This window comes from Osmerus eperlanus, chromosome 25, assembly GCF_963692335.1.
Source record: "Osmerus eperlanus chromosome 25, fOsmEpe2.1, whole genome shotgun sequence".
Lineage (NCBI taxonomy): Eukaryota > Metazoa > Chordata > Actinopteri > Osmeriformes > Osmeridae > Osmerus > Osmerus eperlanus.
In genome coordinates, this window is record NC_085042.1 from 4,463,453 (window position 1) to 4,489,013 (window position 25,561).

General features: G+C 48.0%; 2 protein-coding genes across 2 annotated transcripts in view; one reads left to right on the top strand and one right to left on the bottom strand.

Annotated features, from left to right (window-relative positions):
- Positions 1-1,281: 1,281 nt before the first annotated feature.
- Positions 1,282-3,592, top strand: LOC134011765 (E3 ubiquitin-protein ligase TRIM35-like). Its single transcript, XM_062451205.1, has one exon. It carries the CDS (start codon positions 1,307-1,309, stop codon positions 2,768-2,770), a length of 1,464 nt encoding a protein of 487 aa, XP_062307189.1. The 5' UTR covers positions 1,282-1,306; the 3' UTR covers positions 2,771-3,592.
- A 196-nt stretch (positions 3,593-3,788) lies between these two features.
- LOC134012333 (calcium/calmodulin-dependent protein kinase type II subunit beta-like) overlaps positions 3,789-25,561 on the bottom strand; it is a 37,293-nt gene continuing 15,520 nt past the window's right edge. Inside the window, 11 exon segments of the mRNA XM_062452126.1 lie at positions 3,789-7,158; positions 7,314-7,547; positions 7,720-7,814; positions 8,007-8,082; positions 8,666-8,848; positions 9,080-9,220; positions 13,117-13,206; positions 14,858-14,906; positions 16,079-16,123; positions 18,183-18,251; positions 21,892-21,984. Of these exon segments, the coding sequence (XP_062308110.1) occupies positions 7,315-7,547; positions 7,720-7,814; positions 8,007-8,082; positions 8,666-8,848; positions 9,080-9,220; positions 13,117-13,206; positions 14,858-14,906; positions 16,079-16,123; positions 18,183-18,251; positions 21,892-21,984 (1,074 nt within the window). The 3' untranslated portion in view covers positions 3,789-7,158; position 7,314.

Genomic DNA, 25,561 nt, shown 5'->3' on the forward strand with positions numbered 1-25,561 from the left:
TCGTGGAGGTGCTTACGAAAGGAGCTTCAGCAGCAGAACCAGGAGAGCGGAGACGCCTCTGCCCCTCTGCTCCGGACGGATGTTCCATTCCTGGAGGTCGTTCAGCTTGTACATGGAGATCTCCAGACTGCTGAACGGGAGATACATGAACACTGACTATGCTTATCATCCTTTATCAATACATGCAATTCAATACAAGTTGAATTGAGAGTATTCATTAAAATACAAAGGGTTTAATAATGTGCAGAAGTGCATGTTAGCGAATATTAATTGACGGTTTCTAGTCACTGCTATAGGTTGTATGATCCCTTCAGAAGGCTGATGTGGCTAGTGAGACGATATTCAAAGATAATGTTTGTGTGTGACTAACTTTCAGACACCTGGCTGGACTCTGTCAGGAATCTCATGTCAGACTACATTCTATATTCCCTTCCGCAACCTGCCTAAATCTCTGCAGACCAGGTTAGATCAAATATCACATTTATATTGATAGGTTAAACTAAATGCAATTTCTGTCAACACATTTGAGACAAAATAATAAAAGTAAGTCATTTGGAGATAAACATTGAACATTGGAATTTTTAATACTTTATTGAATCTTATCCACATTTATGGGTATGAGGCCATCTGATTTACTACTTGGTCATTATTAACCGTGCTCCATAAACCACTCCCTAAACTTCGAGGTCCTGAACCTACCAGATCCCAGTTTAGTTTAGAGGACTAGATTTATGATATGATCATTGTATGAATGTACTGTACTAATCAGTCCATGTAGGAAGCTGTAAAGACCTGGGATGAAACACCAATCATATGGGAGGGACTCTGATCCAATCAACTAGAATGTTTCAATGAATTGAATGAATAATTGTATAGTTTTAGGCAGTATGAAAATACTTGTATACACTAAACAATTTATATTATATAGATTAAAATCACGAGTTCTTTAATTCACATACAATATTACAGTACCACAGTACAGACAACCAAAACTCACATGGTCACAAATGTTCGACTGTAAGGCAGCTCCATTGTTTTGGCATCACCTTGAATAATCATTGACTAAGAAGTTATGAAACTAAACTGCAGTCTGGGTCCAGCCTTTGTCATAAAGTTTCATTAGTGTCATTTTTGTTGCACACTTTAGAACTACATTTCTGAGGTGAACACATGAGTGTGATATCTCTCCAGAGAAATAAAGACAAAAATATATATTTTTATTAAAAAAAGAAAGCTGGATGTTTGGCCGCATCTGGAGGAAAGAGAGGGAGGATTCCTGGATACTAGCAGAACCACTGAAGACAAAATGGCTGAGAAGTTTCTCCTGGAGAGTTACTTGAACTGTCACGTCTGCTCAGAGACTTTCAGAGATCCTGTGTCTCTGGGCTGCCACCACAGCTTCTGCTTCAGCTGTCTGACTAAGTTCTGGGATCAGGCTAAAAACATGAACTGTCCGGTCTGTAAGAGAAAATCCTCTAAAGACGCAGGAATAAACTTTTCATTGAAGGATTTAGCTGACTCATTTTCTGGGAGACACAAAGCAGGACCGTCTGAAAAGAGGAGACGAGAGGAGGAGGTGGAGGTGGTGTGTAGCAAACACTCAGAGGAGCTTAAGTTCTGTGAGGAGGAACAGAGAGCTGTGTGTCACGTCTGTGAGTTCCCTGACAACCACGACCACAAGGTGGTTCCTCTAGAAGAGGCAGTGAACAGCCTGAAGGAGAAACTGAAGGTTGACTTACAGTCTCTGCAGGACAAGCAGGACAAATACAAACATGTGGAGAATACGTACCAAGAAGTAGTGCAGCACTCTAAGAAGCAGCTGGTCACCACGGAGACACAGATCAGGGTTCAGTTTGAGAAGCTGCACCATTTCCTGAGAGAGGAAGAGGAGGCCAGACTGGCAGCTGTGAGGGAGGAAGAGGAGGAGAAGGGGAAGACCATCTCCAGAGAGATGAAGAAGATTCAGGCCCAGATCTCCTCTCTCTCAGTCAGCATCTCTGCTGTGGAACAGCAGCTGCAGAAACAGAAGGTGTCGTTTCTCAGCAGCTATAAACACACTCAGTCCAGCACCAGAGCCCAGGTCACACTGCCGGATCCACAGCTGGTCTCAGGAGCACTGATAGACGTGGCCAAACACCTCGGCAACCTGACCTTCAGAGTGTGGGAGAAGATGAGGGGGGTGGTCAGCTTCACTCCTGTCATTCTGGACCCCAACATTGCAGCTCCCTGGCTCTCTCTGTCTGACGATCTGACCAGTGTTAGATACACAGGCTCATGGCAGCTCCCTGACAACCCAGAGAGGAACACCAAGTACTCCACTGTTCTTGGTTCTGAGGGGTTCAGCTCAGGGAAGCACAGCTGGGAGGTGGAGGTGGGGGACCATCCTGGCTGGATTATAGGTGTGGCCAGAGAGTCAGTAGACAGGAAGGGAGAGCGTAATGCAACCCCAAAGGATGGAATGTGGTGTATACTGCAGAGTAATGGTAAGTACAGCAATCTCCTGGGTAACACTCTCCCTCTGAAGAGGAAACTCCAGAGGATCAGAGTTCAGCTGGACTGGGACAGGGGGGAGGTGTCCTTCTACGACCCTGAAGACATGACTCACATCCACACTCATAAAGACTCCTTCACTGAGAAACTCTACCCATACTTCTCTATTGGACAAGCTGGTGATGCCAAATACCCTGACTTAAAGATTGGCCAATCAGAGGTGTCTGTGTCTGTGATGTCATCTGTGAGGTGTGTGGTAGTAGTACCTGGTTGTTGTTGATGATGATGATGATGATGATGATGATGATGATGATGATGGTAGAACATGCAGGAGGAAGATCCCACCTCTCTGCTCTGTTGGTCACTCATGAAGGATGTTAAAGTGCAGTTTGAGAATCTGATGGTTGATGACCTGGTGGGTGATCTGCATTTGACTGCAAAGCAATAGGTTGCCAGTTCAAATGTCTCCCTGTATATTGCTTTAGATGAAAGCATCTGTTAAATGAACACATTATTATTGTTATGATAAACGTGTCAACCTGTCCAATTCAGGTAACATATGATCCTACATGTATGTTAGTCACATACAGTATGAAGGTGTTGGAGTTGGGCCTCGGCCCTCATACTGGGTCTGTTGTATCTCTGTTGTATCTTTGTTGTATCTCAATCATCTGCTGCTTCTATGAGAAGGTAGGATGCAGTACTGGGGATATGATGTCATACCTACATCATGTAGATATTCTTTATATGTGTGTTTCGTGGGGAGGAGGGCTTGATCATGTATTGTGTATTTAGATCTCTGAAAGGAGGTGTGGTGGAAGGCGGGGGTTGATGTATTCATGTTAAGATATCTTTGTAGTGGAGTTATATAATAATGACTGGATCTAGGGGTTCTGGGGTGATGTAGTAATGACCTGAGGTATTGATGTTGGAGGGGATTTTATCACTGTCACAGACATTTGGGAGTGTGTTATTTGTAGACTCTGAAATGAGCAGAAAGTTTGTGAATTCAAATCATTATATTTTAAAATATGGGTTTAGGATTAAGCAGCTTGTATGTTGTCCTATGCCTTTTTGTGTTGTTTGATTTCTGCAGTAAAATAAATGGTAAACTGATTGCAAATTGTTTGTTCCGTGCCTCTCATGTACAACCGGATTTTGTGAATATCGAATCGGGCAAATCTCTGCAAGTCCAGAGAACAATGTAGGATAGATACTAGAGAGTGTCTAGTAAAGTTGACCTTTTTGGACATGTACCCAATAATGTCCCACCTTATGAAATCACAAGAAAATAGATGTTACATTTTTCTTACTTAAATTCTCATTTTATTGATAACACCTTGACACATTTCCTTAAGTTAGAGAAACACATGTAGCACATTGGAGAGAACAGAGCCATAACCTGAAGAATCTGAGAAATACAGGATCAATATTATTATACAGAAGAAACCCAAACTGAGGAGAAAGAGCCCAGGAGGAACTGGAAAGAGCCGACTGCTGAGAGAAGATGGAAGGAGGTTTGAAACAGAGGGAGGAGGAGCAGGGAGGCAGAGATCCTCCAGAGTGGTCAGCTCAGTGTGGTCAGGGCAGGAGGGGCTCCCTGCTGGGTGGGAGGAGATACAGGAGTCTCAGAGAGACCACATTCCTCCTGCTGACTCCCTCCATGATAACTCACTGCTGTGGGGAGGGGGGAGAGAGCGCTGTTGTGTTGTGGCAGGTTTAAGTTACCAAAATGCAGTTGCAACTTGACTCTTCAGTGAGCAATTTCAACCCTGATACAGTAGTGTCAGGAGGTCTATGCAGGGCTTGGGCTAATGTGTCAGAGGCGCTCCTGAAGTTTTCAACCATAAAATAAAACCAGTCTGCATTGACAACACTGAGCCCAGATAGAAAAGCATGCTATTGAATCATCATTACATAAATATCATCATCATCTTCCTTCTTGTCATTATAGCAATCCGTGTAACAATCATTTTCATCAAATCATCTTGAGACCACAATAGCTGTATGCACTTAAAAAGCGGAGAAAATAGATAGAGAAAAGTTTAGTACACCAGCATTCCGTAGAAAATGAAAAAACAAAACGAATACCAAAAACTAGTGTCCCATCGACTGTCATGCAAAGAAAAATAGCGGCCAGCTAAATAGCGGGTTGTCGTTTGTGATACTGAACGCTCCCTCTTGTTAAACACGTGTGTCTTGTGATAATGCTTTCCAGGGCTAGTAAACACACCTTGAAGAAACAGAAAGAGCAGCATCTTTATACGTGCTTCTTCTTGTGGAGGGAGGTTCACATGTGTGGTCAGAACTGTAACTCATCAGCGTCTCCTGATGACCTCTGACCTCCATATGGGATCAGGAAGTGACCAGGCCGGCCAATGAGAAAGAGGGAGTGTTCTGGGTGTGAGGAGAGCCCACTTATCCCCGAGCTCATCCAAGATGAACCCCCATCCTGGACAGAAGGGTTGGAGTGACACCAGGACACACGGACACAGTCTGAGGGAAACTAGGATGCACACCTACAGGACGTTTAAAAGGATAGTCCACAGACAACACAAACGTCATGTTGTTAGTTTGAGTTTGGCAGGAGAGCTCCTGATAGGTCCTCTTCATCTTGAAGGGACAGTGTTTGCACACGTGCAGGAGCAGTACTTTGCTGCGGAAAACCAAGAGAAAACTTAAGAAAAGCACAATCAAATGTCTGATCAAAGAAATAAATAATCACAATAAATATGAACCTGAGGACTAACCAAACCAGCTGACCGTCTGCCTGCCCAATGAGAAGGCTTCACTTCAATAGCCTCTCTCAGAATCGTATAATCAGCCAATAGCGACAAGACCCCCATGAAGGCAGCCAATGCCTAAAGGGCTGTGAGCAAGTCTAAAACATCTGTCCCTCCTTCCTGACTCAGGCACAGACATGATGATAAAACAAGATACCACTCCATTATAACACAAGTCAAAAAGGAAGATATGAAACATGTGAAACAAAGACCAGAACTACAGGAGGAGTCAGTGCTGGGGTAAAGACAGAGGGCTCTACATCCCCTGAAATCAAACCTTCTCCCCTAACTTCCCTCTCTCCCACGTCTCACAGATAACCCCCCACAGGAGCCATGGGGGTTCCCTTCACACACACACACACACACACACTGCTTTCAAAATGTCAGACCTAAGGCGCATATCATTGCTCTAAAATGAGCAACAGCAACCAGAACACTGAGACAAAAGCAAGTTAAAAAGTGAACACACACAAGGATGTGCCTTGAGCTCACAACATCCACCTGTTAGAATAGCCCTCATCTCTCCAGACAAACTAACTCTACTACAAAGATGACTCTGCACTTCCTCCAACCACTAGGGGCGCTACAGAGCAGAGTACATTTATAAACACCAGCTCAACACCAGAGCAAGAGGGTCTTACTGTCCTCAGATGGGGTTTGAGTCAACACAAAAAAGGCAAAATACAAAATAAATAAACCAAGAATAAAGTAGCTTAAAGATAAATACAGCCAGTATACTGTTAATGTTTATGATCTTTTGTTTCAAACAGTTAAATAATGATTTGACAGTGGAAGACACCAAACCAAGCTCCCTGGCCTATTCACATTCTCAAACAGGAAACCTCAATCTGCCTCCTCAATATCCCTGGACAAACACACATCATTGTCTTGTGTTTACAACGTCACACACACACACACACACACACACACACACACACACACACACACACACACACACACACACACTTACTCACACATTTACAGACACCTAGTCAAACAGACATCCCTTCCCCATTGAATAATTTTTACTTAAACATGAGCTTAGGCATACTATAGTATACAAGAAGCCAATACAAAACTGCCAATAGCATATATATTGTTTCACTTAATAGCCACAATAAAAAACAGCCACTGTGAATACCGGAAAAATCATGCGTCCTTAAAAAGAGAAAAAACGAAACAATGTTCTTCAACTCTAGAAACCATCAAGGATTCCGAATGATACAAAGTACATATACAGTTGCAAATAATAATAAGATGAATAATATAGATATTTGTGTTAATAATAATAATATTCCTTAATAATACTAATCGATTTCACCTAAAACTTTACATACTGTATGTTCTGTGCGGTGTTAACACGACACAGGTTTGGATTCAGGAGAGGATGAGGAGGGGTCAGAGAGGGGAGTGTGGAAGAACCAGGGGTACACTGGAACCTCGACACCCCTCCTCCCCCCCTAAAAAACCCTGACAGCACAGCAGAATACTGGGTCATGTTCTGGGATCGGTCAGTGGGGTTAGTGAGGGAGAGGGAGGAAGAGGAGAGGGGGTGTTGTCGTGGATTGGGGTGTTTGGGTGCAGTGGTGCAGGCGACAGACAGGGGGCGATAGTTGTAGAAGAAGAGACGTGTGTGTGTGTGTGTGTGTGTGTGTGTGTGTGTGTGTGTGTGTGTGTGTGTGTGTGTGTGCTAGGAGGGAAGCCTGGGAGGGAGGGTGTGGGGGCACTGGGCACTGAACCACAACAACCCCAGACTAGCTTTCTAAACCCCTCCTTCGTCTCTCCCTCTCCATCTTTCTCCTTCTTCTTCTTCTTCTTCTTCTCTCTTCCTCCTTCTCTCTGCGGCACAGTACTCTGGCCAGGCGAGGCCTCCGCCATGCCCCCCCTGGAAGACACAAGAAAGAAGGTCATCACAGATGTTTAAGTTCCATTACAGAATGTCATGTGACCCCACAACAACCACCAGACTATCTTTCTAATCCTCCTTGCTCTCTCTCCTCCTTCCTCCCCCCCCCCCCCCCCCCCCCCCCCTCTACCCACCTCACTGCAGAGGGGCTGCGGGCGCTCCAGAGCAGTGGAAGTGCACGTTCTGCCACTTGCTCTCCCGGCGGTGCCAGACGCGCGTCTCCTCGGACTGGCTGGAGCGCGGCCGGCCCTGGGCGTCCACACACTGGGTGAGGCGGATGTAGGCGATGCAGGCGGCGTCCTCGCCGATCAGGTGGACGTGGGGGTTGAGGATGGTGGTGTGGATGGGCTTGCTGTTCTTAGCCAGGACTGAGATGGGAGGGAGGGAGGAAGAGAAGAGAGACAGAGAGAGAAGAAAGAGAGAGAAGAGAGACAGAGAGAGAAGAGAGACAGGGAGAGGAGAGAAGGAGACAGATGGAGATATGATTCTGCTGTTGATAATCAGCTATCATCCTGCCTGCTTCATTCTGCGGACTCTTACAGTTCTCAAAGTAGAAGCGGTGGAAGTCCATGCCCTCTACCAGGTTGCCCAGAGCCTCTGGCTCAAACGAGGTCAGACCAGGATCACAGATCTTCCTGCAGGGAGAGATGAACACACAAGCGCACACACACACACACAATAATTATAATCACTAAAGTGCTATCCAAACACATAATGAACAAGTATAATATGTATGCTGTATACGGTACTGAGATCCCCACATAGGAAACACACACACACATACACACATTAGTATCCATGTAAACAGAAGAAGCTTCTGGACTCACGCATAAGCTTCGAAGTCTCCGTTGTTGATGGCCTCAATCAGCTGCTCAGTGATCTTGATGATCTCCTGTTTACGCGCTGGGAAAGGAGCACAGTGACTCACTTTAACCAGGTATGTGTGTGCTGAGTGTCTCTTGAACCAGGTGTGTGTGTGTGTGTGCTGAGTGTCTCTTGAACCAGGTGTGTGTGTTGAGCTTGTTAACGAGTGTTGGGGCATAGAGGAACATTCCCCCACACTGACAGGCGCATCCTGTACACACAGTAACACACACCATCAAGTGCTGGTTGGGCAATGGAAGTGCACAGCACACTCAGCATGCTAGTCGTGTTACACACACACTCACGACACACACACACACACACACATATAAATACACACACAGGAGTTAAAGAACTACTAACAACACAATCTTAAGCTCTCTGCTTCTGTTCAACACCATCTAACTCCAATCTATCCATCGATCACCTTGTCTTTGCTCCAGGCAGTCTGTGACACACACACACACAGACACACACACACAGACACACACAGACACACACAGACACACACTGACACACACTGACACACACTGCTAGGCCAATCTCCCAGTGTCCCCTGACTAGGTTAGCACACAGGGTGTTAGGGGCAGGGGCGGGGCGGGGTCATGCAGTGTGTACTCACTCTGTGAGGAGAGGGAGGGGCTGGGGGGGGTCCGAGGAGGGGGGGGGGACAGGGGGGGAGGGGGGGAGGTGGGGTGTGTTGGCGGGGGGGTGGGCCTGGAGACCACGGGGGCGGCCTCTGTCTCTGGTGCTGGGGGGGGGGGCGCCCGACGCACGCTGCTCACCAGGTCTGTGAGACGAGACACTGGACCCCCCAGAAGGATGGAGAGATGGAGGGGTGGAGAGATGGAGGGGTGGAGAGAAGGTGGGATGGAAAGATGGAGGCGTGGAGAGATGAAAGAATGGCGCAGGGAGAGGAGGGTGAGAGAGAAAAAAAGAAATCATTGAAAAAGTAGCAGACATGCAGATGAAGGAAGTAAGGATTGCTGAGTGTGTCAGAGTGGGGGGGGGGGGGGGCATGGGCGGGGCTACTTACTCTGCATGGGGAAGGCAGGGGTGTGTGGGGGGGAAGGGGCGGACAGTGCAGCAGGAGGGGGGGTACTGGCTCCACCCTCCCCGTCCGACACAGGCCCAGACCCCCGGCGCACACAACCCAGCAGGTCAGAGAACTTGGTGGCTGGGGGGGGGGGGGGGGGGGGGTCCACATGGAGGGGGGAGACAGGTGAGGGAGAGAGGTACGGAGGGAGACAGAGAGGAGGGGGGGGTGAAGGATGAGAGGAGGGGTGTAAGCAGAAGTAGAGATCCGACCAGCCCGGGTCGGGTTGAGGGGACACACTGGGTGTGCTGGTGTGCTGGTCCAGCCCAACAACCCTGGCTCCTGCCCAAGAACAGCTGTCCAGCTGGCTGACCCTTAAACCCCCTCCACCCTAGTCTATTAGTCTATTACCATAAAAACAATTATTTTATGGACGTCTGTACACACACAATATGGTATAATGTTAGTTTGTGCATCCACATCTTAACAATGACTATGGGTTAGTGGTTGTTAGTGGTTGTCACTAACCGTAACCGCTATAAATGATTTGCAATGTACATTTGTATTCATTTAGCAGGCGCTTTTATGCAAAGCGACGTACAAATACTGCACATCCTCTCTTCTTCATTCATAAATCTGTCCTGTAGCTCTCCAGATGGACCACAGGCTCATAGAGAGGGAACTAAGTGGTCAAGACCAGAACTAGTTCAGTCGTATTGACTTGGGCTGTGGTGCTGTTGCTGCTGTTCTTCCTTCGTCCACAGGGGGGAGCTAGTGAGCAGGTATTACAGTAACACAGTGTGGGCAGATCAGAGGGGAGCAGGATGAAAGGAGAGAAAGGATTGTGTACGCTTGCATGTGTGTGTATATGTGTGTGTGTGTGTATATGTGTGTGTGTGTGTGTGTGTGTGTGTGTGTGTGTGTGTGTGTGTGTGTGTGTGTGTGTGTGTGTGTGTATGTATGTATGTATGTATGTATGAGTATCCGTATGAGAGGCCGTATAGGCCTTAATTCATACTTGATCTCACATACACTCCATGACCTCACATATATACCATCATACTCTCACATATATACCATTATACTCTCACGTATATACCATTATACTCTCACATATACACCATTATACTCTCACATACACGCCATGACCTCACATATATATACTCTCACATATATACCATTATACTCTCACGTATATACCATTATACTTTCACATATATACCATTATACTCTCACATATACACCATTATACTCTCACATATATACCATTATACTCTCACATATATACCATTATACTCTCACATATATACCATTATACTCTCACATATACACCATTATACTCTCACATATACACCATTATACTCTCACATATACATCATTATACTCTCACATATACACCATTATACTCTTGCACATAAACTGGCATACTCTCTTACACACACAAAAATACCGTCTTATATGCACCATCATACTAAAGTATGACAATATATGTAAGAGACAAATAGTATGTGTGAAACAGAATGTTACTATATGCAAGAGAATAACAGGATGTGTAAGAGAGAATACTTATCTATGTGAGAGAGAATACTTGTCTATGTGAGAGAGAATACTTGTTTATGTGAGAGAGAATACTTGTCTATGTGAGAGAGAATACTTGTCTATGTGAGAGAGAATACTTGTCTATGTGAGAGAGAATACTTGTCTATGTGAGAGAGAATACTTGTCTATATGAGAGAGAATACTTGTCTATGTGAGAGAGTTTGATTGAAACGGAAGGCAGTTTGATTGAAAAGGAAGTAGTACTGAATTCTCAGTTCCTGATTGGCTTACACATGAAGAAGGATTTGGGGTAGATGTAGCTAACGCCCACCTTCCCTATCAAGACGAGACTGAGTGACATGACAAGATGGATTCATCTATAACATTTTGCATACTCCAAATCCTAAGGCGTCATTGTAAGAAATGTTGTATCAAGGACGACAGCCATACGCGGAGGCTGTTTCTAACGCTAACGTTGACAATTAAATGCGCCGGCTCTTCAGACCTGGATCAGGTGCATCAAGGAGCGGCAGCAGCACTCTGTCAGGAGCTCGTCTTAATGCCAGCCAAGTGATGGCGCAATCCCAATATCAAACTCCGCAGTATTTCGGTTAAGACTCCTGACAGAGAGCTGCTGCCGCTCCGTGATGCACCTGATCCAGGTCTGAAGAGCCGGCGCATTTCATCGTTAGCGTTAGAAATAGCCACTGTGGATGGCTGTCGTCTTTGATTCCAACATTTCTGACAACGATTCAAGCAAATCCACTAAAAAACTCAAATGTAGAATTCCATAGTTGTTTAGGAAGCTATACCGACCCCCACTACTTGAGTCAAAAGTCCTAGATCAGTTTTTCAATTGATGAAACAAACTATCATTTAAATTAAAGCCAATGCCTGTGTGAATACCGTCCCGTGGCACTGGGGTTTTAACCGTTGACGTCTTTAATTAGCCGAGTGGTCTTTACACCCTTGGCTATTAACCTAAACTTCAATGCCACAAACTGAACTTGATGTCAATCTGTTCACAACATTTTCCAGTTGGGACTTTTAAGATCCTATTTGAGTGTAGGCCCCTATGCCCGATGAGTGCCCGCACCCATTCACTGCAACGAAAGCTTCATGGATCCGACTCGGAATCTGAGTTTAGAGACGCTTGACAAAAAAATTGTTTGGCGTGTGGTGCGTTTTGGAATTGTTAATGTGATGTGTTCCCATCGTATTTAAGTTTACAAAGAAGAGCTTTGTTAATGTGACTGTATACATATCTCACTCGTACTGGCTAATCAGCTAACATGTTAAAGTAGCCTAGTATACATCCAAAGTCGCTGTCGTGAAACTAGCCTCATTTTCACAAAAGGCTTCGAGGTCAAATTAAAAACCTTTAAAAACGTCTACATTTAGCAAATATTATTGTGCACAAGTATTTTAGTATAGTTAATATGTAATTTAATTCCATAATTTCCCCAGGAATAACTGTAAAAACGTAATTCAGGAACGGGTCTGTCCTCCCTACAATAACGCCGCAGCATTTGGAGTATAAAATGTTAATAAAATGTTAATAAAATGTTATTAATGAGTCCAATGGCTTCATTAAGCCGCCCACTCTCTGCCATCTTATCATGTCACTCAGTCTCGTCTTGATAGGGAAGGTGGGCGTTAGCTACATCTACCCCAAATCCTTCTTCATGTGTAAGCCAATCAGGAACTGAGAATTCAGTACTACTTCCTTTTCAATCAAACTGCCTTCCGTTTCAATCAAACTCTCTCACATAGACAAGTATTCTCTCTCATATAGACAAGTATTCTCTCTCACATAGACAAGTATTCTCTCTCACATAGACAAGTATTCTCTCTCACATAGACAAGTATTCTCTCTCACATAGACAAGTATTCTCTCTCACATACACAAGTATTCTCTCTCACATAGACAAGTATTCTCTCTCACATAGATAAGTATTCTCTCTTACACATCCTGTTATTCTCTTACATATAATAACTTTCTGTTTCACACATACTATTTGTCTCTTACATATATTGTCATACTTTATTATGATGGTGCATATAAGACGGTATTTTTGTGTGTGTAAGAGAGTATGCCAGTTTATGTGCAAGAGTATAATGGTGTATATGTGAGAGTATAATGGTGTATATGTGAGTGTATAATAGTGTATATGTGAGAGTATAATGGTATGTATGTGAGAGTATAATGGTATATATGTGAGAGTATAATGGTATATATGTGAGAGTATAATGGTGTATATGTGAGAGAATAATGGTATATATGTGAAAGTATAATGGTATATATGTGAGGTCATGGTGTGTATGTGAGAGTATAATGGTGTATATGTGAGAGTATAATGGTATATACGTGAGAGTATAATGGTATATATGTGAGAGTATAATGGTATATATGTGAGGTCATGGCATGTATGTGAGACCAAGTATGAATTATGGCCTATACGGCCTCTCATACAGCGCTGGGGGACATGCACACTTACAGTAGACAGCAGGGGAGGGGCCCTGCGCCGTGTCTGGTAGGGAGCTGATGCTGGACTGGGTCTTAACCGAGCCGCTGTCTAAACTCTTCCCTGACCACACACACACAGACACCCAGCCGCCGCGTGTGGGTGCAGGGCGGACGGGCGGAGGGGAGAAGAAGAAGAGGATGAGGATGGAGGAGGCGGAGGATTGGACAGGAACATTGAAGGCGGGAGGGTTAAGAGAACGCAGGTTCTGATTGGACGAGCACGCCACTAAGCAATCTGAAGGTCTCTCCACTACAGGGAGGGAGAGACGGTCAGAACACTATTTAGAAACGAGGATTATGGAGAAGAGGATGATGATGATGATGATGATGAGGAGGAGGAGGATAGTGGTGGCGAAGATGGTGATGATGGTGGTGGTGATGATGATGATTGATAGTGTTGATACTAAACATGAGGAGAGGTGCAGCTCTCTGCTGTGGTGGAGGGTTAGGGTTAGAGCCATCTCCCTCACTCTCTGCTGTGGTGGAGGGTTAGGGTTAGAGCCATCTCCCTCACTCTCTGCTGTGGTGGAGGGTTAGGGTTAGAGCCATCTCCCTCACTCTCTGCTGTGGTGGAGGGTTAGGGTTAGAGCCATCTCCCTCACTCTCTGCTGTGGTGGAGGGTTAGGGTTAGAGCCATCTCCCTCACTCTCTGCTGTGGTGGAGGGTTAGGGTTAGAGCCATCTCCCTCACTCTCTCCTGTGGAACGCAGCCTGAACCCTGTTCAAGCCCTGGCTCCCATACCCAGCCCTGCCACAAACACGACTCTTTGTCACAGATAAATATAACCATCAGATGCTCCACTAAAGCTCAACACAGGACAGGTGCTGCATCTACAGCTGTCTCACAAACATACACACCCATGCACACACAAATGCCCCAGCAGATACATATACCCAGCCCTTAGCCAATCCATAACCAACCAGGATTTGCTGTAACTAAAACAATCACAAACAATCACAAACTTCCCAAAGTTCTCACCTGGACCTTGTTGTTTATGAAGCAGTGTCGAAGCGAATGAGGTACAGAGGCTAACCCCCCCTGCTGCTATTGCTAGCTGCTCTACAGAGACAGTCTACAGACTGGCTAACTCCTCTTGCTGCTATTGCTAGCTGCTCTACAGAGACAGTCTACAGACTGGCTAACTCCTCTTGCTGCTATTGCTAGCTGCTCTACAGAGACAGTCTACAGACTGGCTAACTCCCCTTGCTACTATAGCTAGCTGCTGTAGACAGAGTCTCCAGAGTGGCTAACCTTCCCTGCTGTCCAGAGCCTGCACCCCCTCCTTACACAAGCCCCACACTCGACCACAGCTCTGTTTCCTGTCAGCAGTTAAAAATACACCCCAAAGGTGCCCTTGCTGTGCTTCTGGGGGGTAAAGGGGCATGGGGGGGAAGCGATTGGAAAGGTACAATACACTAGAGCCTCTACATAGCAGGGAGGGGTTGTGTGTGTGTGTGTGTGTGTGGAGGGGGGTGCGGGGAAAGTAGAGTACAGCTTTTACTTTGGGGGGAGGGCAAGGGTGGGGGCAGACACCCACACACGGGCAGTGTCTATGGAGAGGTGGGGGGGTCTTAGTTCTCTGTAGCAGAACAGTAAAACACTGAGTAAAACACAAACCGTTCCGGGGACTCACTGCACCCAGTAGAATGTAGACGTGTGTGTGTGCGTGTGTGCGTGTGCGCGCGTGTGTGTGTGTGTGTGGTTGTCCTCACCTTTCACGTCCTCATCCTCCACAGTGGTGTTGCTGCTGTCTGAGGACTCCTGGAGGACAGAGACACACAGTCAGACAGGAGGACACACACTTACACACACACACACGCACGGAAGCATAAGCACACACACACACACACACGTTCACACACTTCCGCACAAATTCACACCCACATACGTGTAAGCACACGAATACACACACACACTTGCACACACACACACACATGCAAGCAAACATACACACCTGCACACACACAAGCATTGTAATGTAAGAGCACACACTTGTAAGAACAACCAAAACACAAGCAGAGTTGAACGTCTTGGACTCTGTTCTCCCAGCCGGAATATCAGATCTACGTGTCCATAGCCTTGTCTACGTTAGGGTATATACATTTACATTTAGTCATTTAGCAGACGCTCTTATCCAAAGCGACTTACAGTAAGTACAGGGACATTCCCCCCAAGGCAAGTAGGGTGAAGTGCCTTGCCCAAGGACACAACGTCAGTTGGCATGACCGGGAATCGAACTGGCAACCTTCGGATTACTAGCCCGATTCCCTCACCGCTCAGCCACCTGACTCCCATTAATATACAGTAGAGCTGTCTGTACAGATCCACACACAGACTATTTAGCGCAGATACAGATACAAATAACTTCACTAAGTACAGACATCTATATAGACAACCTTACTTAGTACATATACATATACCCAGTACAGATATCTTTACAACCAGTGTTACTAAGTACACAGACAGTACAGAGACCATTACCAAGTACACACATCTCTACAGAGGGCCTACGGCACATCTATGTCGATGGTTCCAGTGAAACTACAGCTGGGTCAACGCTGTCTTTAGACCTTCCACAATACATGTCATGTCTCACCCACTTCAGTGTGTGTGTGTGTGTGTGTGTGTGTGTGTGTGTGTGTGTGTGTGTGTGTGTGTCGTATACGCGCACTACAATTGCCCTTATCTTGATAAAAGACGATTTCGGACCAAACAACCTGATAAGAGACAGATCTTTGACCAAATATTTGACCAAATCGAAACTCACAGATAGTACAGACGACCCATGCACCATCCTGAACATCCTGACACACACACACACACACACATACTCTACACAGGCCGAGGGAGCCCACGGACATGAGGCAGATGAGGCAGAGGATAACAGGGAGGACGGGATGACAGCAGGGGAAGGGTGGGAGAGGGGGCTGTACCTTAGTCCCATCCACTGGATTATGGATTACAGTGGTCTGAGGCTCCTACAGAGAAAAGAGAGAGGTGTGGAGAGATGGAGAGAGATGAGGAGAGAGGGGGAAGGAAGGAAAGACAGGTGAAAAGAGAGAGAGAAAGAGACGTAGGGAAATATGAAGATAGGGAGAAAATGGAAGGAAAAAATAGATGGATGGAGGGCGGGCGGGCGGGGAGGAGGAGGAGGGGGGAAAGGGAGAGAAAGATGAACGGATGAACAGATGCAGCCGGGAAACAGGGTAAAACGGGGGTTTTCGAGGGGGCGGTGAGAGAAGGAAGGAAGGTTCTAAGTGAGGAGGGCAGAGGAGGAGGAGGAGAGAGATGGAAAGTTCTAGTGCAGGAGAACAGAGGAAGGAAGATTCTAGAGGCGGAGAGATGTGGACTCTCCACAGCTGACGGGCTGACGAGCTGAGGACTGTCATTATAAATCACTTCAGACGATGTGCACTCACACTCACACACTCTCGCACACACACACTGACACTCAGACTGAGAACTGAACACACACCCACTACACGCACACAAAAACCGTCACACAGAGGAACAGATACAACAGATGCAAGTACACTTCCAAACACACAAACTCACGTGCACACAAACCATTTGACAGAAATCATCAATCTGAATTTTCACATTCTGTTACATGGTCAAGGGGAACCCATCACAGAGTCTGTTTAACAGCAGCACTCACTGATCCACAAATAGATATGCGCACCACAGGAATGGCAAAACACACACACACACACACACACACATGCACGCATGACACCTGCCCATGACCAATCATCAGCCGGCTGTCTTTCGCATGATGATGACATTGTTGTCATGACAACAGTCAACAGTTGCCCTGGGCAACAGGCAGCGGCAGCAGCTTGGGAGATGGGGGGGGGGGGGGGGGGTTAGGAACCACTGCATGGAGAGAGACACTTTTGAGCGTCACTCCTCACCTCACGTGTTCACTAAAGGACTTTACAGAGAGACAGAGAGAGAGAGAGAGAGAGAGAGAGAGAGAGAGAGAGAGAGAGAGAGAGAGAGAGAGATCTACACACACACACACACATTTTAGTTAACAACTAAAGTCAAAAAGAAGTACTAGTCTATGAAACCAGATGTATGGGACCAGTGTATGGTAAATGTTCCTCAACGGAAGAATTTGGAGTCAACTAGCAGAGCAGTAATCAGGAACCATAGCAACGGCTTGGAGGTTTCACCCTCCCACTCTCATCGAGGCAAGGGAAAAGTATCTCCTACACCAGGACCACACACACACACTACACACACACAGATGCACACACACGCACACACAGATGCACACACACGCACAAATGTGCAGTGTGCACATCAATTCTCGTAGACACACACCGGTGTGCAATGGGCATGTACGCACGCACACACACACACACACACACACACGTCCCTACCCCCCTACAGCTAAAGGGCAACTGTGAGGTCTCGTATAAACATGCTGATATATGGCTGCATCTGCTACAGTGGTGGTGTGTACACCGAATGCCTGGCATTGTTGTCCTCTCAGGCTCACGTTTCTGAGCGGCCTGTTCTAGTCTGGAACCCTGCTGTTCCTGCTGCTGTCCACCAGAGGGCAACACCCACTCACAGACAGACAGACAGACAGAGAAACAGATATACACACAGACAGACACACAGACAGACAGACAGACAGACAGACAGACAGACAGACAGACAGACAGAGAAACAGATATACACACAGACAGACACACAGACAGACAGATAGACAGACACACAGATCCTCTCTCCACCTGAGTGTCTGTAGACACATATAACATCCAGAACACACAATGTCAAGTTCCGTAACAGCAAACCCTCCTCTTCACGCCCCCCGCCCTTGCAGGTTCCTCCCCAGGACCACGCTGAGAGAGGCGCGGAGCCACAACACACCCAGAGGACCATCACGGAGCCCTCACAGAACCCTCACAGAACCCACGACTGACACAGGAGGAGGGAGGAGGTGGGGGTGGGGGCGGGGGGCTGAGAAACAGAGGGAAGCACAGACGGAGGCTGGGAGGAAGGGAGGGGTTAGAAGGTAAATACCAGAGCAGGAGAAGGAGTGTTTCCTTTGGGGCTGGTGACTATGCTGTTTTTCGTGCTGTTTGCCAGGGGCTGTGTAAGGGGGAGACACAACACAGTGTTAATACAGCAAACATTGAATGGGAGTCTATGGGAGCCGATGGAGGCGCCCTCCGGTGGACAAGAAAAGGAATTACAACTCCATGGCAAACATTGTGCGTGCGTGCGTGCGAGAAAGTGTGAGCGTGTCGATGTATGCTTGAATGTGTGAGAGAGGGTGTGGTTGCCCGCTTGAGTGTGTCTGTGAGAGAGAGGATATTTGTGTGAGGGTGATGGTGTGTGTGTGTGTGAGACAGGGGGTGTGTGCGCTCTCTTGAGTGTGTGTGAGAGGGTGTGTGTACCGTTTGGGTGAGAAGGTGTGTGTTAAGGTGAGAGGGTGTGTGGGTGTGTTCATGCAACACTTGTTTGGTAAAATGAATGGGCGGGTGAATATCTGACATCATCAGGCATGTGACATCATCATTTGTCAACCTTTACACCAATCAGATTTGTCAATTTTACCACGAGGAATTAAATTTAGAATGACATGTACAAAGACACCGGTCATGTGCAGTAAATAGGATAGGAGTCAATTCACGTCCATCTGTAGGGTGTGATCATATTTAAACGTAATCCCCTCGCTTCTGTGGTGTATTCAGGGTATATCCAGCTTGTGGGAGTCTGAAGGAACCGGGTTTGTTAACACCCCTCACACTCCTACAGTACAAAAGGGCATGACCTTTAACCTTAAACCCTGTCTGCTCGGGTGACATGGCGCTGGGTCTTTAGCACATAACAAGAACCAGTTTGGTGAGAGGTCAAAGGGTGAACCATGATGTCAGAGAGACAGGTCACGGGTTAAACAGTGTCAAGATTAAGCAGCCGGTTAACGTGAGAGGCAGGAAGTGGAATAGAGGAGTGGAGAAAGAGAGAGAGACAACAACAACAAAAAGAAGAGAGAGAGAGACCAAGAGCGCACACACAAGACAAGAAGCAAACAACATCACGTGGTTTCAACCATGAGACATTTTCATGTCACACATGAAAACACACACCTACACACACACACGCTCAATCGCTCAAGTGAACCACCAGACGAGAATGACTAGTATCCGTACAACAGCCTCAGTCCCTCACTGTCCCCAGGGGGCGCCAGAGTGCCAAAGTGAGCCTCACAGAGCCAGCGGGGGCTCGTCCAGACGACTGATGGACCCCCCCCCCCCCCCCGACAGCAGCCTGGGGCGGACAGACACACTGCATGTCCCAAAAAGCTGATCGGATGAAACGCTGACCGGGGCTGACCACTCAGAATACAGGTGTTTACCGTGCCCAATCAGCTGTCGAGCTGCACGCTGTCACAGCACACGCACCGTGAAAGGAACCAATCATAGATGCTCAGAGCGGGAGCCACACCACTGAGATGGACTCCTTAGAAATACCTTCATTTAGTTCAACGTGAACCGATGGAAACATGGTGGAGGAGGATGAGAGGGGAGCAGAATAGAGAAGAGCAGAGAGTGGAGGAGAGGAGAGGATGAGAGGGAAAGAGAGGAAGGGAGAGGAAGGGTAGAGGAGAGGGTGAAGGAGAGGATGAGAGGGGAGGAGGGTAAAGGTGGGGAGAGGCTGAGAGGGGAGGAGAGGAGGATAAAGGTGGGGAGAGGCTGAGAGGGGAGGAGAGGAGGATAAAGGTGGGGAGAGGCTGAGAGGGGAGGAGAGGAGGATAAAGGTGGGGAGAGGCTGAGAGGGGAGGAGAGGAGGATAAAGGTGGGGAGAGGCTGAGAGGGGAGGAGAGGAGGATAAAGGTGGGGAGAGGCTGAGAGGGGAGGAGAGGAGGATAAAGGTGGGGAGAGGCTGAGAGGAGGATAAAGGTGGGGAGAGGCTGAGAGGGGAGGGGAGGAGGATAAAGGTGGGGAGAGGCTGAGAGGGGAGGGGAGGAGGATAAAGGTGGGGAGAGGCTGAGAGGGGAGGAGAGGAGCAGGAACCGAAGGGACAGCAGAGGAGGCTGAATGAGAAGGAGGGGCGGAGGGAGGTAAGGAGGTGAAGAGAGGAGGAGTGTAAACGGCATGCTCACCATGTACTGGACGGAGGAGCTGGACTTGCGTTTCTGCTCCAGGTGATGGAGGAGAAGGAGAGGACCAATGACAACAGATGAATGGATGACGTGACAGTGTTGTGAACTGAGAATGTTGGGTACAAGGCACCGGGAAGAAGAACAGTCTAACACAGCCCTGCTTTCACCAAAGAAGAAGACAGACCTGTTTGGTATAACACTGGCTTCACCAAAGAAGAAGAGAGCATTTCAGAAGGCCCCACATGGAAAGACTATTTCTATGGGCCCTCTCAAAGGAGAGATAGGAGTGGAGGATGTGCAAGCAGAAGAACAGGAAACAGCTTTCATGAGATAGGAACAACAGGAACAGGAAGTAGCCATCCTCAGAGAGGAAGTCATCACTGGAGTCTAAAGCCCAGAGTCAGGATCCAGACCAGACCCAGACTGTCTACAGCAGGTGTTCAAGCTGGACTGGTGAGAGCCAGGTGCTGGTCTGCATGACTGAAGCAGAGAGAGAGGCGGGCCAGAAGGAACGCAGCCAATGAGGCGACCAGGAAGATGACAGGAGATGGAGAGATGAGAGGGCGGGGGAAGGGAGGAGGAGGGGGTGGGCGTATGGGGGGGGGGGGGGGGGTCAGGAAACAAATGAAAAATCGTTCAAAAAAGGGTTTGAGCCAGTGTGTGGGGAGCCTGTTGCTAGGCGATGAGAGTGGCGCAGGGGAAGTGTGCGTCTATTTCGGTCGACTGAGTTTCTCGGGTTCAGACTCATGGCTATTCTCGGAGCTCAAGTCACTTTCCCTGCTCGCCAGATCTTGCAGCACAGGCTAACGCACGCACGCACACACCTGCGCACGCTCATTTACACACACATTCCAGGCACACTCTTTCGCCCACACTCTTTCGACCCCCCCCCTCCTCCTCCTCCCCTCATGTAAGCGCGCGCACGCCCACACTTACACGCTCGGGCTCTCTCCATCTGACGGCCAAACGCGTCGCGCTGTGTGTGGGATGAGCGGCCGGGATGGGTGAGAAGCAGGGAGGACGGGGGGGGGGGGGATTTCAGGAGGGAGAGCGAGGAGCCGGAGGTGAAAGGGAGGAACGAGAGCGAGGGCAGGGGAACAGGAACCGCGATGGCGGAGGAGAGAGAGACGGAGGGATGAGAGGAGGTGAAGGATCTCCCAATGGCTGCGAGCTGAAGGCTCGCGGGGTGCTGCGTCCGTTCACGCGGCCCGCGCGCGCACTCTCCGACACGCACGCACAGGAGACACACTAGGATCTTCGTTTTAGACCAAACACCACCAATGCCTCTCTCTCTCTTTAATACACACACACACACTTTACAGAAGACAAGACAGACCTGATAACTAAACAAGAGACCCGTACGCGGGAAACAGCAAGCTCAGCGAGAAGGAGCCACAGCAGAGGACAGAGAGGAGAAAGGAAACAGAAAGAAGCAGCCGGAAGGCTGAGGAAGGGGAGAGCGGAGCGGCGGGAGAGAGGAGGAGGGAGAGAGAGGGAGAGGGAGAGAGAGAGAGAGAGAGAGAGAGAGAGAGAGAGAGAGAGAGAGAGAGATGAGGAGAGAGAGAGAGAGAGGAGGAGAGAGGAGGCGTGGAGGAGGGAAGGCGAAACCGGGGGAAACCTTACCTTGACGTCCGCCTTCTTGTTCAGCAAGCTCTTGGCTGCTGTTGGGGGAGACAGGGGGAGAGAGAGCAAGGGGTCAGAGGTCAGGTGGGCATGGGAAGGGGGGGTCAATCAGACTACTCCAGACCGGCAGCTATAAGAGCTGGGGGGTCTCGGTCCGATGCAATGGGGGCCTGTCTCCTGGACCAATCCCTGAGAGCGTGGGAGGGGCTGACAGGTGAGCGGGTCACATGGTTAGGAGCTGCACCCAGTGGAGTTTCCTGACTGGACACATACTGGCAGCCGACCCACCCAGCACTCCCACTCCCACACCGTCACCCGTTCCAACGGTTGTCGTGGCACGTTGTATGGATGGAGCGGGGAGAAGTTGGGGAGAGCTGGGCGAGAAGGAGGAAGGAAAGAGAGGGGGGATGGGGGGTTTGGAGAGGAGGGGGGAGAAGAGGAGAGGAGGGGGAGCGGGGGGAGAGAAAGGGGTAGCCATCTTCACTGATACTGTGGATTAGTAGCCTGATGACTGTAATACCCATAATCCCTAGCAGCTGGGGAGACCGGAGCGTCCTTCCTGTCTCACACCAGCACAGATGCAGTGTGGCACGAGTGTGTGTACGGCACTGATGTACACACATACACACAGAGAGAATCACACACACACTTATACAGACAGAATCACGCGCGCACACACACACACACACGTATACAGACAGAATCACACACACACCAAAAGACAGATCTTATCACACACAGTCGTTAAAAGCGATCAACACACAAACATATTTCTTCTGAGTGGGTCTTTGACCTCATGCTAACCTGCAGTCTCTCAGAAAATTATTTGATTACAGTAAAGGGGGTCTGATCAACACATAAGATTAGTAGAGGCAGATTCTAATGAAAAAGAACCGCTAATGAACCCCCCCCCCCCCCCCCCCTGTACTGGTCTCCTCACAGTCCCCCCAGTACCCCCACCTCCTCTCCCCCCTAGTCTCTCTGCTGTTCTCCTCCGCCTCCCCCTCCCCCCTCCAGAGGGATGATTGAAGTATGGAGTGTGATTCAGTCCACTCACATCCAATCACTTCACGAGGAGAAACAGCGTTATGTAAAACACTAGTTGGGGTGTTCTGGTCTTTTCTCTCGGTTTCTCTCTGCTCTCTCTTCTCTCCAACTCCCTATGCTCTCTCTCTCTCTCTCTCTCTCTCTGCTCACATGCAATGAATTTTAAATAGCTGCTTCGCTTCCATTAGATGTTTCATCAGAGACTGATTTCTGGAGAAACTGAGAGACACTAATGTCCCACAAGGGCTGGTAACCAGAGTATGTTTTAGGTCAGGAGAGGAGAGATGAGGAGAAATGAGGAGAGGAGAGAAGAGGAGAGCAGAGGAGAAGAGAGAGGGAAGGAGAGGTGAGGTGAGGTGAGGCGAGGCGTGGACCGGGGAGAAAAGAGCAGAGGGGAGTTGAGGAGAGATGAGGAGAGCCAGAAGATTCTCTGCCGGAGAAAACGAGGTATTTTCCTCTCCCCGGACATCTTGGAAAACAGACATGAGAGGAGGAGAGACGCAGGGAGGGAGGAAAGAGGCCAGGAGTGGAAGAGAGAGACAAAGGTCGCATGATAAACGCAGCGGCTGGAACGATCCTCTTCCCCCCTGTGCTGTGCCCTCCCCCCCCTTCGTCTTCCCTGTAAGCTCACGCAGCTTCCTTCTCCCTGTGTGTCCCTGGGAGAGATGTGCTCATTCAGCAGCTGGCTCTGCATCTGAGCCCGGTCCTGTTACCCGGGGACGGCCAGAATGACAGGAATGTTTATCTGTGCCACGCGGGGCCTGACTCACAAGCCTCCCTACTGTTTCCGAGGAGGAGAAACAGGGGTCACAACCCTGCCAAATTCACAAGCTCTCCCTTGATCGGGCGCGTAGGAGCTGAGAAGAGGAGGAGGAGAAAGAGGGGGATGAGAGGACAGGGAAGGAGAAGAGAGAGAATGGGGGGGGGGGATGAAAATACAAAGACATCCTCCTTCTAAAACATTTTTGACACCAGAGCCCAGCATTCACTACCACCCAGACCGCTCTGCAAGAGAGTCGTTGCAAGACGGATGGTTAGTAGATGGATAACAGGAAGTAAAAATTCCCATCAGGAAGTAGGGGGCAACTAGGAGGTGCGGTGGCTTCCCCCTCCAACCGGGAAAGGTCAAAGGTTGAGGATGTTTAACACCCAGGGAGGAAGCAAAAGGCTCCTTACCTTGTTACAAATGACACATGAAGCGAGAAGAGAGAGAGAGAGACAGAGAAAGAGACAGAGAAAAGAAAGGAAGAAGAGTCAAACTGGTTAGAGCCTATAAAAAAAAAGTCATTATACACTCTGGTGCAGGTTAGGCCCTCTGGTACCAAGGCCTGTGAGAGGGGGGGAACGCTGGGGGGCTGCAGGTGAGAACAGCCTCCAAGTCCCTGGAAGTGGACTTCAGTCACGCAGATGGAACATTGGACGTATCAGTCTGTCATTTTCTTGTGTCAGAAAACAGAGACAATACTTTGTTGGAAGATTATGGGAGTTGGCTGGGGAAATAACAGAGCACTAAAATCCGATCAAATTCTTTGTTTTTTTTTGGACAACATTTTTCATTGCGGTTTTAGGACTGTAACTGCTCTCTTATGAAAGCGGAACATCATGATGTTATCATTGATCCTCCCTGTATTGGATCGTTACGACACCAGAAAGAGGCTCTCGGCTCCGAAACTTCATGGAACGCATCCTTTCAAATCATGTTTTATCACTGTTTTGCGACCCCAAAAAACGACAGAAGAAATGTTCCACGATATCTCTGGGGTCGGAACTTGGCTGAATAGCAGTAAATATGGCCGTATTTGCACAAGCTCTTTGCAGATGTAGATCCCAGCTGATACGTAGAGACCGCTCCGAATTAATATTTTACGAGTATGCCGGAGGACTAAGGAGAAAGCAAGAAGACTTGGGAAGACTCAGGAAGTCTCCGGAAGACTCGGGGTAAGATAAGGTAAGTTAAGATATAGTTTATTGGGCCGCAGGGAAACTTGTTTTTGGCTCCAAGCAGGGGTGAGTGTAAAGCTTCAACATGGACAGATAGTCACATCAAGTTTTTTCAAGACCGTTTTTGGGAAGAACGGTCTTTCTCCTCAACTGTTTTTTTCTTCAAGGATAAACAATATGAAAGATGCCTATGCTTCATAATACTATCTGGAGCCATCTTCAACATGTGACATTATCAGTGTCACCATACTGCGAATAATAATAACACGATTTCTATTTGTATTTATTTTTATAACACAATTAATTGATGAAGCACATTCGAAAATACCCAAAGCAGTATGTAGTTAGTGACCTGTTAGTGTACCAGGACAAACTGTCAGCATAAACTGGCATCAGTTCCAAAGGGCTTCCTCTGCACTACGACAAGACACCGCATGTTAAACCTTGCTTCATCTCAGACAAAGCTAAACATGCATCGTATCCCCCCCCCCCCCCCCCGGGTTAGAGCACATGCACCAGTCCAGTGCCCCATGCAGCATTCACAGACAGCGCGCGGGCAGTTCCATCCTTCAATCTAAAGGGGTGAACTTTCCAGTGTCGTTCTTAGACAGAGAAAAACAGATAGAGGAGCAGAGAAGGGGAGAGACTGGGATGGAGGGAGGGAGGGGGGAGATAAGTGACA